At 36.9% G+C, this 13,758-nt stretch overlaps 1 protein-coding gene across 13 annotated transcripts in view; it reads right to left on the bottom strand.

Annotated features, from left to right (window-relative positions):
* VPS13B (vacuolar protein sorting 13 homolog B) overlaps positions 1-13,758 on the bottom strand; it is an 848,142-nt gene that overhangs the window by 254,651 nt on the left and 579,733 nt on the right. For all 13 annotated transcript variants that reach the window (XM_044928327.2, XM_025264770.3, XM_025264772.3 and 10 more), the window contains one exon: positions 792-1,479. In XM_044928327.2, the coding sequence (XP_044784262.2) occupies positions 792-1,479 (688 nt within the window). The remainder of the gene's footprint in view (positions 1-791; positions 1,480-13,758) is intronic.

The raw sequence follows: 13,758 nt of genomic DNA, 5'->3' as shown, positions 1-13,758 counted from the left end.
CTGGAGTGGGTTGCCAGCGCCTTCTCCGAATTCTGCATTAACTCTGGGAAAAGGTCTCTGTACCTGGTCTGGCCCTGTTTTCATTAGCTCTTATTACTTAACAGCACATATGTCTTAAATCTGAATCCCTGATCACTTTCCTAGTCTCAACATGTAACAAGCTTCAGACGTTCAATATAATTATTATAATATATGGCGCTCTCTGGTTTTAGGCAGGCCTGGATGGGGCAACAAGAGGCAGTTGGCTGACACCCACTAATAAATGTGCTTGTTGTAGATGTGTAAAATCATTGTCATCTTATTTTGCTAATAAACCTTCTCAAATACATTTAATATCAAGCTTTTACAGCAAGATGATTATGGCAAAAGAATACCAAAACAATAAACTTCATTTTCTAAAGTTTTTCTTTTTTTAACCTTAGCAGCAGCATTGATATGGAAAGCAAACCTAAGGTCCATTAATACGAAAAAAAACACTTTGCTTCCTAATCATTGGAAATTGTTAAGTATTTCAATAGCCCAGAAAGAGCCCCTGTTTCATTCAGCTCCTGGAAAAAAAATTCAGAGGCACAGTAAGAACACCAAGGCTAAATCTTGTTACTTTTCAAACATTTACTTAAACGTGATTCAGCTGTGGGACATGAACTTTACGTATTTACATATTCGGTAGAGAAAAGAAGTTTTGTCTGGTTTGCCAGCTGTTTCCTGTTTGATTAATCTTAAAACTTTGGGAATAAAACTTAATATGTACTAGTGGTTATTAGCACCCTAGTAAATTTGAAAGCTCTTACCTGTACATTTGTAATCAGAGGCAACCCCTTTAAGCACAGCATCAAAAATGGATATTTCCACTCGTTGCTTCCTGTGGTGACAACTCAGAAGCAAAGAAGGCTGGGATACAATAAAGTACAAGAAAGGTTCTAGTCGCAAGTCACCGGTTCCTCTTCTTCCAGGCTGCCGAACAATGGTTATGCCGAGGGCTTGTCTAGCAGATGACCTTGTGGATGCATGCAGACTTTCGAGAGAGATGACCCCTATTTTTTTCCCTGAAGGAAAAGATATGTTGCTGCTTAAGAGATCTTCTGCTGTTACCATGGAAATACATGCCTGGCTGGGTTTTGCGACATCTGAATCGACTTCTGGCAGGTTTAATGAACTCTTGCCTGTTTTTTCATTATCCTTTTGTTCTTGCAATTTCGATTTGGGTAAGGCCGTACAGGAATAGGTCATTAGTGAGATTCTACTTGCAGTAATAAATATGTCAAAAGGAATAAAATTTAGATTTTTTACAATTGACGACTGGCGTGAGGGACGGGCGATGCGGTGCTGACTGGCACCGCTGTGCTGCTCTATCTGTACTATTCTGATTTTAACGCTGTCACTGCCGATTCCACTATCCTGGGCACCACTGTACCGAGATGAGCTATCAGCCACGATTCCATCATATGTATCCATTTTTTTCTGTTCTTGCTTAGCGATCTGCAAGGAAAAATGATAAAATATTTTAAACTAATTGTATTCCAAGTGTTACTATGTAAATGTTAGAGAAACATTAAAACTGGGTCTAGTATAAGAGTAATCATAAAAATAAAGTAGGTGCCCTTTCAAGAAATTATGCATATTAAAATGCCAAGGCAATCCTTGAGAAAAACATCACATGTGCATTTCTACCATTAAAAGATACTTTTCAGGGGAATTCTCTGGCAGGCCAGTGGTCAGAACTTAGTGCTTTCACTGCCAAAGGTGAGGGGGTGAGGGTTCAATCCCTCGTTGGGGAACTAAGATCCCAAGAGCCACGTGGCTCAGCCGAAAGAAAAAATAAATAAAATATACTTTTCAATGTCAGACTTTACTTTCTTTGGACTAACACAAAGTAGTACGTGTACATATAATACCTCAGTTAGTATCCTTTATGGTGATTTTCCAAGTAGCATAATAAACTGTTTCCAAATCATGATTACTATTGGTTGAAATTAATTTTAGGCAGGAGTAGATTATACTGTTTACTCTATCATTGTAAAACTGATTTACAGGATTTTGGATAGTAGGAGAGGGAAAAGTCAGTAGTCCTAAATTATGAAAGACAAAGAAAAGTAAACTAAAATAAATGTGTGCCATTCAAAATGATGTTTATTTTCCTTTACTACAATAGGACTTGAAACAAGGATGAATGTAAGTGATCCAGCAAAATGTAAGTAATTAAAACCCTTGAATGTGGATTTTCCCTTTGTGCACTAAATGTATCCGTACTTTCTCAAATACTTCCACCAACAACTGCCTATGTAGAGAACAAAGAACAACGTGGCGGCGGCAGCAGTCATGACTATTTTGTCAGCACAACTGCAAGACCTCCAGTTTGATTCTTTGGTTCCCTTTTCTTAGTCCCCCAGCCATTAATTAGTTTCTAATACACTATTGAGTCCTAGATACTCACTTGCTTTTTCACTGAAGTAATTCAGATTTATTAAAGAACTCGGGCTTCCCTGGTGGCTCAGCTGGTAAAGAATCCACCTGCAATGCGGGAGACCTGGGTTCCATCCCTGGGTTGGGAAGATCCCCTGGAAAGGAAATGGCAACCCACTCCAGTATTCTGGCCTGAAGAATTCCATGGACTGTATAGCCCATGGGGCTGCAAAGAGTTGGACACAACTGAGTGCCTTTCACTAATGACTGAAGAACTCATGGAAAATCTGAGAGAAAAACAAAGTCTTCCCAATTCCCTTCTTACTACCAGATGCTTTACTGTCTGAGCCACCAGGGAAGTCTTTTTTACTGGAGTGGGTAGCCTTTCCCTTCCCCAGGGGATCTTCCCAACCCAGGGATCTAACCCAGATCTCCTGCATTGCAGGTGGATTCTTTACCAGGGAGCACCAAGGGAAGCCCCCTCTTACTACCAAACACAACCAATGCCAATCTTTTAGTGTATTTCCTTTTGTCTTTTTTCCTTACTTGTGCATAGGTTCTCCTTACCCCTACCCTTTAGGGTTATATTGGAGAGACAAATTGGTAATAAAATTTTTAAACATATTAATATACTCTTCAGAAATGTCATTTTTAAAAAGCTGCATAATATTTAATTCAGTGTTAGGTGCAATTTGTTCAACTATTCCCATATAGCTGGACAATTAGGTATCAATTTTTGCCAACAAACATCTATATAAGATTTTCTTAAGACAGGATCCTAGAAGTAGAATTACTAGGTAAATGGTATGAAAAAGTTTTAAGGTTATCAAATATTGCCAGCACCTTTCCAAAAAGGGTGCACTAATCTGTATTCTCTTTTCACTTTCATGCATTGGAGAAGGAAATGGCAACCCACTCCAGTGTTCTTGCCTGGAGAATCCCAGGGATGAGGGAGCCTGGTGGGCTGCCGTCTATGGGGTTGCACAGAGTCGGACACAACTTAAGTGACTTAGCAGCAATCTGTATTCCCATGAGCAGTGAAAAAATATTCCCCACAGTACTGGGTAATGAGCTTCATTTTGTAGGCTCTTCCTTAATTTGGTCAATATAGTATCACTTTTCCACATTGTAAGTTGCTTGTGCAAATGTTAAAGGACAGTTAATTCAAGACGATGTAACAGTCATTAAAAATTTTCAAATAATTTTTTGTTAATTTATTTTAATTTTGTGGAGGAGGGCACAATGTCATTAAAAAAATACAGTATTTGAAACAAAAATAGCTAATCCCTTTTCTCTGAAGACACCCCGTTCTTTTAAACCCTTCTCTGTATACCATGCTGCTTCCCTGCCTAGAGCCCCTTCTGAAACTGCTGTAGCACGCCAACACTGAGCTCTCCATGAAAACTCAGAACAATGACACCTCTCTGGGAGTTGCGCTTTTAACTCTTTTCCTTCTTGGTGTTCCTACTACTTAATTCATACTTTTATTTTTGTTGCTGTTCAGTTGCTCAGTTGTATCTGACTCTTTGCAACTCCATGGACTGCAGCACACCAGGCTTCCCATTCCTTCACTTTAGGATTTATTATTTTCTACTGGAATATTCTGGGCTTCCCTGGTGGCTCAGAGGTTAAAGCGTCTGACTCTAATGTGGGAGACCTGGGTTCAATCCCTGGGTGGGGAAGATCCCCTGGAGAAGGAAATGGCAACCCACTCCAGTGTTCTTGCCTGGAGAATCCCATGGACGGAGGAGCCTGGTAGGCTACAGTCCATAGGGTCGCAAAGAGTCGGACACGACTGAGTGACTTAACTTTCACTAGAATATTCTAGAGTAGTTTAGGATATTCTGTGGTGGCAGATTCAGATAGTGTTAAAACAATCTAAAGGTCTTGGAGTCAGACAGAAGCAGGGTTAAGTGCAACACTTTCTTGTTGTGTGCATGGATAAATTACAATCCTCTTTAAGGCTACATAATCTCATCTGTAAAATGGGAATAATAAGCCCGACCTCAAGGGGATAGCATAAGGATTCAATGAATTAATGTACCTGAAGAGGTCAGTGCATTGCCTAGCATACAGTAAATACCCAGTAATGGGCAGCTGTCATGTTTCGGTCTTTTTTACCAGTTGAAGGACTGCTGGAAGGCCTGTGCCATATTGTTTTGTTTCTATCACCGAGGACTATCTCATCAGTGACTAGCACACTGAAGACAGGATCCATAAAAGTTCGATGAGATGTCAGTTTCTGATACAATGTTAAATGAAAAAAAATTGCTCTGCAGACAAGAAATATTTAATTATTAATATGTAAATATATGTGTACACTGTACTCTTTAAGGTCTGTCCAGATATATTCATGAACTTTCCTTATCCGCATCCTCCATGCTGTGTGCTGGTCACACTTCAAGCAGTCCTCTGTCTCTAACAGATGCTCGTCCTCACACTGGGGACACTAATATCCAACCGACAAAGTTGCCGCAGGATTACATGAGTTAATGTACTGATCACATGTAGTAGGCATTCAATAAAGGGTAAGTAAAAAAAAAAAAAAAGTCACTTTCCTTATGAAGACTTTCTCAACCTTTCTAGATGGTGCTTGCATTTTTAGCTTCTATGCTTTCATAACAAAATAACGTTTTCACAGCACTTCTCAAACACTGGTTTGTCTCAGAGATTGAGACAGAAGATAAGATATCTCGGAAGATAAGAAATCAGATACCACTGAGTATGTTTACTAGGGCTTTCCAGGTGGCTCAGTGGGTAAAGAATCTGCCTGCAATGCAAGAGATGCAGGCAGACACAGGTTCGATCCCTAGGTTGGGAAGATCCCCTGGAGGAGGACATGGCAACCTGCTCCAGTATTTCTTGCCTGGAAAATTCCATGGACAGAGGAGCCTGGTAGGATGCAGTCCATGTGGTCTTAAAGAGTCAGACATGACTGAGCACGCACACACCATACCATGCCAAACACAGGCAGCATATTACATACATTTTCTTTACTAATTGTTATAACCCTTTAAGGGGGTACTGTTATCCCATTTTACATCTGAGGAAACTGAGGCTGAAAGAGATTAATCAATAGGTACAAGGTCAGACAGCTAGTAGGCAATAAGGAGAGAACACCATTAGTATTTGTAGAATACACCACGTTGCTTTAAACAATGTTAAAGTTCAAGAAGTGTGTGCTGACCAAACAAATTAATGAACATATTTAATTTTAAAATTCAGTAAAATAAAAATATGACAATTATCAAAGGGATAATTAAATTAGAAAGATTTTAGTTACCTAATTATAAAAATTTCAAATATACCTCCAAATCTAGTATGAGCTAGGAATTCTCAAATAATATGTGAAAAGATAATAAAATCATTTACATAAGTAATCTAGGACTTACTGTGCAAACTAAATATATCTGTGTTTAGCATAACTGTAAAAAAATCCTCTAAGTTGCACAAGAAACTCACATCAAGAACTCAACTGTTTTTATTCTCTCAATCAGGAAAGGCAATCATAATCAACTACATGAGTCTATACCTTCTAATGCACAGAGCCTTATATTTTCTTTTCCTGATGTACAGATTTGCATTTAAAAATCTAGCTTCTCTTTCTTTAAAGTGTTCCCTATCAATGTTAACATGATAAAACAAGCCACTTACAGGTAAAGGTAAATAAATGTAGTGTCCAGCCCTATTACCTGTTGACATTGCCACGTTAGACTCGAGCAAATGGCAACTGGCGTGATCTTGCAATATAAATAACCAGCAGGGGCAGGATGGCAGCTATCAGCTCAGGTCACACAGGTTACTGAACAGAAGTCAGATGGTAACTAATTCTAGTCACTACTGAGCAGAATGGAATTTGAACCAATGACCCAGAGATGAAAGACTGTGACTCTCATTGGAAGGAAAAAAAAGTACAACTTTCCCAGTATTAGAAGACTAAATTCTTAAAAATGGGTTAAAAGCCAAGACTTCCTTCATTTGTCTAAGTTTCCGCACTATTATGTAGAACTGAAATAAATAAGCTGATGATTTTGAGACATATTTAAAAATCCATAGGTTTGTCACCAGTCCACTGCAGATTTATCTATTATATTGAAGACCATCTGGCCTATCAAGGAAGTTTTATAATTAATTATGTGTGCTCAGCTCGAAACTTAGGCATCAATTTACTATTCCTTTGTGGAGAAAGAAAAGTTCACAATGTAATAACTCTGAAAACAACTTTTCCTTTATTATTGTCCAAGGGGAGTAATAATTTAAGTTGTCAAAAATAGCAGTATCTGCTTGCTGTTAGTGAGTGCAGCAGAAAACATGTATCTCTGAGCAGTGCTATTACATCAGCTCTCCCACTCTTTACCTAACTCATTTAAAATGAACAATAAAAGTTTTCTTTAATTAGCTACTGGTGTGCATTAACATGATCATGATTAAACCATAAAAACCAACTGTACATTACTCTGGTCCCCTCTTCCATATGTTTTGAATTATTCTGTTTGAAAATGTACTTTGCGTCCCTTTTAAAAGTTCGACCTTCTGCTTTCAGAGAATTAAATGCATATTACTGCAGAGAAGAAGATAATGTTTCAGACCTCCAGGCATATATTAAACACACTGGCAGCACTTGAGACAAAATGCTTTACTTATTAGATACTTCCTATTCTAAACAGTGTCATCAAAGGCTAAAAACAAAATCCATATAAAAGCTGCACAATGCTTCCACACAGAACCTGTGCCAAAATCCCTGTACTTTCCAACTAATGAGGAAAGGATGTGTACTCTTAACATATGAATGTAAGATTTTCCAAGCATTCACTTTAGGAAACTGGGCTATTGATTCCATATGGGTTATGTTAAATGAAACTCTATTGGTAAAATAACCTTTAAGATATCTGGCATGATAACTATAATTAAACAATATTCAAAAGACTAAAACAAAAGGGAATTTGGTTCCACAATGGCTAATTAAAATAAAATGAAAAAACACAGCATGCCATCTATCAAGATAAATTGTTATTGTTTAAGAACTATTTAAATACTGTTAAAATATACTTTCAGATAAAATCTGAAAGAGCTGGAAAAATATTTGTGGCTTAAAAATGGATAGTTTGGTGAAGAAAAAAATATAGGACTCTGAAATTTTATGCAGAGATAACAGCTTTAAAGCCTTGAGCACAACCAGATGGTACTCAAATCAGAGGAATTCTCGTTTCACTATCAATGGGTTTCAATATGAGAGGGTTTTCAATAGCTAGGGAAACATGTCAAGTTGATAGTTTACTTCTTAGATCATTTCAGCGCATCTCCCCATCCTTTCACAGCTATACGTGGTACAGTTATTAGCCACCATGGAAAAGGTGCTGAAAGCTGACTAGTAGCGAGGGGAACTGAAGGTAATTCCTCTGTTTAATAGATTGAGATAGGTAAGTTTACTCGCTCACCCTGGAGTCTAGTAAGAGCCACAGTATCTCAGGAGTAGTGGCTAAAATTACACTTGAGTAGGCAACAATACCAAAGAATGCATTAAAATAATTTCAAATAATATTAATTAGATGTTCTGCAGTAGAAGTCTGGAGTGAAGAAAGATAAGCTTGATGGATTTAAACTTCTTGTTTGGCCATACGAACATTTTTACAGGCATATTTGGAAGTTAGCCATACTAATAAGAACGCTGCAAATAAGTGGATATTTAAAATTTTAAAGAAAAATATGTGGAAATCAACTTTGAGAATTAACAAAGACTAAAACAAATATAATTTCTGTTTTGATGGCTGCCAAGAAGGGATAATTCAGCACCTATTCCTGTATTTTAACTCACACTATTTCTTTTAACTTGTCTTTTTAAGGAATCTTTATACACCAAAAACAAACATATCAACATATTTGGCACCTTCTGATCAAAATTATGGTTATATATCAGTAGCAGTTACACTTTGACCTTGATAAAAATATCTTTTGCCAGTCATGAGCTCACTTTTCACATCTTATAAATTATGATAGAGTCAAGCGTGAAACCACAAAATCAAAGTGACAGTCACTTCTTCATATCACTGTGACATTTATTATATTTTTGTTGCCCTTGCAAAAAAATGTAGTCATGTTTTCAAAGAAGTAAACATGCTGCCTATGATACAAAAAAACAAAAAACAAAAAACAAAAAACAAAACTTGGTTACAGTATTTTAATGGTTTCACATACTGGAATTACAAAGGAGAATTTTAAGAAACTTAACAGAATTATGTGCCTCATTGTCTAAATGTTTGCAAATACACCCTTCTAGCTGTATCAAGAAAGAGTTTGGTTTTGAGGATAGGGTAGAATGGTTCTGCTGGGAAAGGCTGTTGTATGCCTTTAACACAGAACTTTAGACAAACAGCAAATTGTTGTACCAGAGATACTTCATTTCAACTTGATTAATTTAGTCAAGTGAACAATAAAAGTATATTTTTAAGTCTCAAATTTTCAGCGATATCAACATTGCACTTCATGAACTTTTATCATTTTACAGACAAAATGCCATCTCAACTCAGTGAGTGATACACCAGATAAAATTTATCTAAGCATATTAAATTAAAAAACATTATAAAGAATAAATTAACTTTGATATGAAATGTCTCCTTCAATGTTACCAATCCACGTTATTTTTTACTTATAAAACTTGAACAAACCCTGTACGTACTTGGGTACTACAGAGTGCTAGAAAACAAGGGGTTTTTTAATATTTTATTTCTCTAAGCCAAATGTTATACAAAAGCCCACAGGATATAACTGTTCCCAGTTGGATGGCAAAAACTTTTCACAGTACTGCAGTAATTATGCAAAAAAGCAGAACTAATGATACCCAACACTGCTTAACAGATAGAATGCTAAAGAGTACTGTAGTTTCAAGTTTTCCCTTTCATGGAGTTACTTTTCCGGCTCTTTGAAGTAACAGTATGCGGCCACTGCTGCCTGCTAAGTATCATTTCAAATATTCACATTTCAAACCACTGCTAACTGCAAGAAAAGAAGCATGGAGATAGTTCAGGCAAGGTTGTGTTTTACTGTAATTGTGTTTGGTCTATTGTCTTAAGTTGTAAATTATGAAAAGGGAACAATTATTGTGCTAAGCTGACTATAATACCTAGATCATTATCAGTGTCCATTTCAATATGATAAACCAAACAACCAAAAAAAAAAAAATTTTTACACACCAACCTATCCACGCAAGTTCAAGTCCTACTTACTGAGATTTCATCAACGCAGGTGACACTGAAGCCTTTTGTGCCTGTCTGCCCATTCAAACATATATGATTTTACAGCATATGCTTATTTTCAGGGGCTTTTAAATTCATGAAAAGAAAAAATCAGTTCCAGGCAAGACTTCACATATGACTTCTTAACTCAGAAACAGTTCTCTCTCCCTCTCTTTCTCTACATCTCCCACATATATAATTGGAATGGCTTGGTCATTTTTGTTCAAGGAAACTAGATCTAACTGATTTACTCCAACTCCTGAGTTTAAGTTTGACTTGTTTGCTTTTTATAATGAATTTAGTTTTGTTTTTTAACAATAAAACCTGACATATTCTGGGAACCTGGATCTTAATCTAAGTAGATGCCTCTATATCAGAAACAACCTGCTTTGAAATGGCCATGATGTTAACTCCTAAAAAGTGGCTACTACGTGTACAAGGTAGCAACTCTTCATACCAATGAAATCCAAGGTTCATTTCACAGATGTCAATGTGGAAAACATTTTGTCCCATAGCTGCTTAAAGATTTTCAATAGGATTAAATCAGCTGCAAGACCTCATTATATCAGGGTTTACAACTGTGTCTGAGTTGGAGTCTGTTTCTCATAGAATTTTACTTAGAGACTTAGATTGGCTCCTTAGAGCTAGTCCGATTTTACTAGAAACAACTGTATCACATCAGCCACTCTCATAAACTTGCAGTAAGATTGAATCAGCCCTGACCCTGAAGCAGATGAAAGTTTACCCAGCCTAGGCTTTCTCTGTAAGAGTCACAGAGAAGCTTGCATTTTGTTTCTGCAGCAATGCAGGAGAATATGCTTATTAACTATTCGAGTAGGCTTTTGCCTTGCAATTGTGAACCTGATTTTTCTGATAAGAAAACTAGAGTTGGCCTTTGAGAAATTTCCATCGATAAAAAGCTATACGAATCCTTGACTATTTTATCCCTCAAATCACATATGCCCTTTTAAAGAAACTATGCAGAGATTATGGAAACGAAGCAAAAGCATGCGTTAAAAATTTCCTCTAACATTCAGTACTGGTTGCAAAATAATGGAAATGGTTTAAGTAATCCATAATTGACTTTAATAACCAGTAGCTGATTTTCATTGCCAAACAGAATATAGTTATTTAACAAAAATATTAAGCTGGTTTTTATTATGATATATTTTATTTACTAGATCTGAACAAACCTGGTTAACTGCAGATTTTCTTCAAAGTAAACCTGAATATCAGTATTCTCTACACTGTATCTGATTTTATTGAAGTACATTAAGACATTGTAGAATATAGGGTCATTTACAAATTTTTATTGGCTACCCTTAAACTTCATGATGGCAGATTAAATCTAAATTGAACTAAAGCTACATATTGATTCTCTGTGTCATATGTTATCAATACCTTAATGATGCAACAGATGTGAGATGCAAAATAGTCAAGATGTTAGAGAGAAACATTTATGCCCTGCAGCCATTTCTTCTTTTCCATTAGAACAACTTTGTTCTTCTCTGCTACTCCATAAAAATCATCACTAGGCCCAAATGACCTTCCACACAAACTGCTTTGATCGTATTAACTTCTCACTTCAAACCTTAGAAATGTGAAGTATTCTCAAAATCAGGTAAATATTCCTAACTTTAGCTCTGGTCATCTAGGCCTACAACACTGGTTAATTTTCAAATGCTGATACTTTCCTAGTAATTCTTGCAGTTCTAAAAGAAAAACTTCCTGTACATTAATGAAGGTAATTCAACCTATTACCTTAAGAATATTCCCAGTCATGTGGGACTGCTTAAATAAAAGTTAGAAAATGTACATTGCTGCTGCTGCTGCTAAGTCGCTGCAGTCGTGTCCGACTCTGTGCGACCCCATAGATGGAAGCCCATCAAGCTCCCCCATCCCTGGGATTCTCCAGGCAAGAACACTGGAGTGGGTTGCCATTTCCTTCTCCAATGCAGGAAAGTGAAAAGAGAAAGGGAAGTCACTCAGTCATGTCCAACTCTTAGCGACCCCATGGACTGCAGCCTACCAGGCTCTGCCATCCATGGGATTTTCCAGGCAAGAGTACTGGAGTGGGGTGCCATTGCCTTCTCCGAGAAAATGTATATTACTTCCTCCCAAATATCAAGCATCATCTCTACAAACATTCAAGTAGTAACCAAGTCTGGAAAAAACGTACATCTCTCCAAACTAGCTAAGGAATAAAATTTCTATTAAAAATATTATATTTAACTCTTCAATAAGTTTAAACTGTGCAGGTCTTCTTATATACAAATATTTTTCAACAGTAAATACTACAGTACTACATGGTCTGTAGTTTGTTGAACCCATGGATACAGAGGAAGCCTGGATACAGAGGGTCCACCGGAAGTCATACACAGATTAACCCTTGCACTTTTCCAGGGTCAACTGTATTTTTAAGGTAACATTATTTAGTCAAGTATGGTTAATGTTTGGACTTTAGCTATAATAATTTTATTGGGATAAAATATTTCTTGAGTTTCCTCAACACAGAGCCAAAGTTAAAATTACTGAGCAAAACATGGAATAATAATTTTATTTCACATTATCGATTCACTTAAATTCTTACCGAACACCTACCATGTTCTAGGCACTGGCTGGGGATATAGCAGAAATGAAGTCCTTACCTTCATGGAGTTTATTTACATTCTAGTGGGGAAGTCAGGTAGTAAAAATTTATAGGATACCACACACACTCACAACCCCTGTTTGCTGATGGACAGGACGTTGTGTATTATGAGAGAAAGGCAGGAGTCTAAAATGATTTGTTTTTTGGCCAGTCCACTACAAGAATTCAGACAGATGGTTTTCCACGCTATCCAGGCAGCTTCCCAATCAGTTTACTTGTTATGCCAATGATTAAAAATCTGCCTGTCCAAACTTAGCCTGTTTACCCAAAAACCGTAAATGACTGCTGTCACTGTCACACAGGGAGATGATACACTACCATACCCCATTTTTTTAATTTATTTTTTACTGAAGGATTTATGTTGAGGTTTGACAGAAAACAGCAAAATTCTGTAAAGCAGTTACCCAATTTTAAAAGACTCTCTGGTTCAATTACTACGTCTTTCAACTTCCTCCAGCAAGCTAAGTCCCCCATCAGTTAAGAACCATTTCAAGAAAGGGCATGATCAGAGATGGACTTTTGGAGTTGGGCTGAAGCGTCATCCTAGACAGACACCTGGAGAACAGGGAAATGGGGCCAACGCATGAAGCCATGTCACATCTTCAGAAAATTAAATGAGTGAGACACAGACTATCTCTTGGGTGGATTCTGGAACAGCTGGGATTGAAAAAACATTGATGAGTTGAGTTGAAGAAGGGAAAAAGGAGAAAGGATTGGGCTCTTTGAAGATCCCCTATTTGTAGTTGCTACTGAGCATTTCTATTCAGATGTCCCAATATCATACCTTCAAAAGATCACCATAACATTTAAAAATACCCCTTCCCCAAATACTACCTCTACATCTTAACTTTGTACTTATTTGTTCTTTCTCAAAAGGCTCAAATATTAAATACTCCTTCCTGGCCCCCACCAAGTCATTCCTTTATTTCATTAATTAACCTTGCTATCTCCTTTGTATCTTCTATTCTCACTGACCCTTCCCACTCTACACTGGCCAATTACTAGAATTCCTTAATTAGTTTCTTTCAATGGTCTCTTTCCTAAAGTATTCCATATAGCACTGACAGACAACTCTTCTCAAAATACCTTCAATATTTACTTAAAAATGTTTGACCCACTAGAAGGAAAGGTCCATGAAAACAGAGACTATTAAGGTGTTTATTTTTCTGCTTTATCACTAGCACTTAATACATAGTAAGCATTCAATAAATACTTCATGAATAAATTAAGAAAGGAATAAATTAACTGAATCATTTGAAAAGTGCTCATTTAGGCCCCTGCATGGGGGAGTAGATATAAAATCAGCTAAACTTGAACTCTGCCTTCTAGGTTAAAGATACTTAAAGATGTTTTTAGGACACATCTGAACCAAGACTGAAAGAAGCCACAATCTGGACTTGTTGAAATGGCAGTAAGGATACTGAGGCTGAGGAAACCACATAAAAAAGACAGAGAAGACAAAAATAGGTTATG

The sequence above is a fragment of the Bubalus bubalis genome, chromosome 15 (genome assembly GCF_019923935.1).
Source record: "Bubalus bubalis isolate 160015118507 breed Murrah chromosome 15, NDDB_SH_1, whole genome shotgun sequence".
Classification (NCBI taxonomy): Eukaryota; Metazoa; Chordata; class Mammalia; order Artiodactyla; family Bovidae; genus Bubalus; species Bubalus bubalis.
The sequence above is the reverse complement of the archived record's forward strand: the minus strand, read 5'-3'. Positions and strand labels throughout refer to the sequence as shown.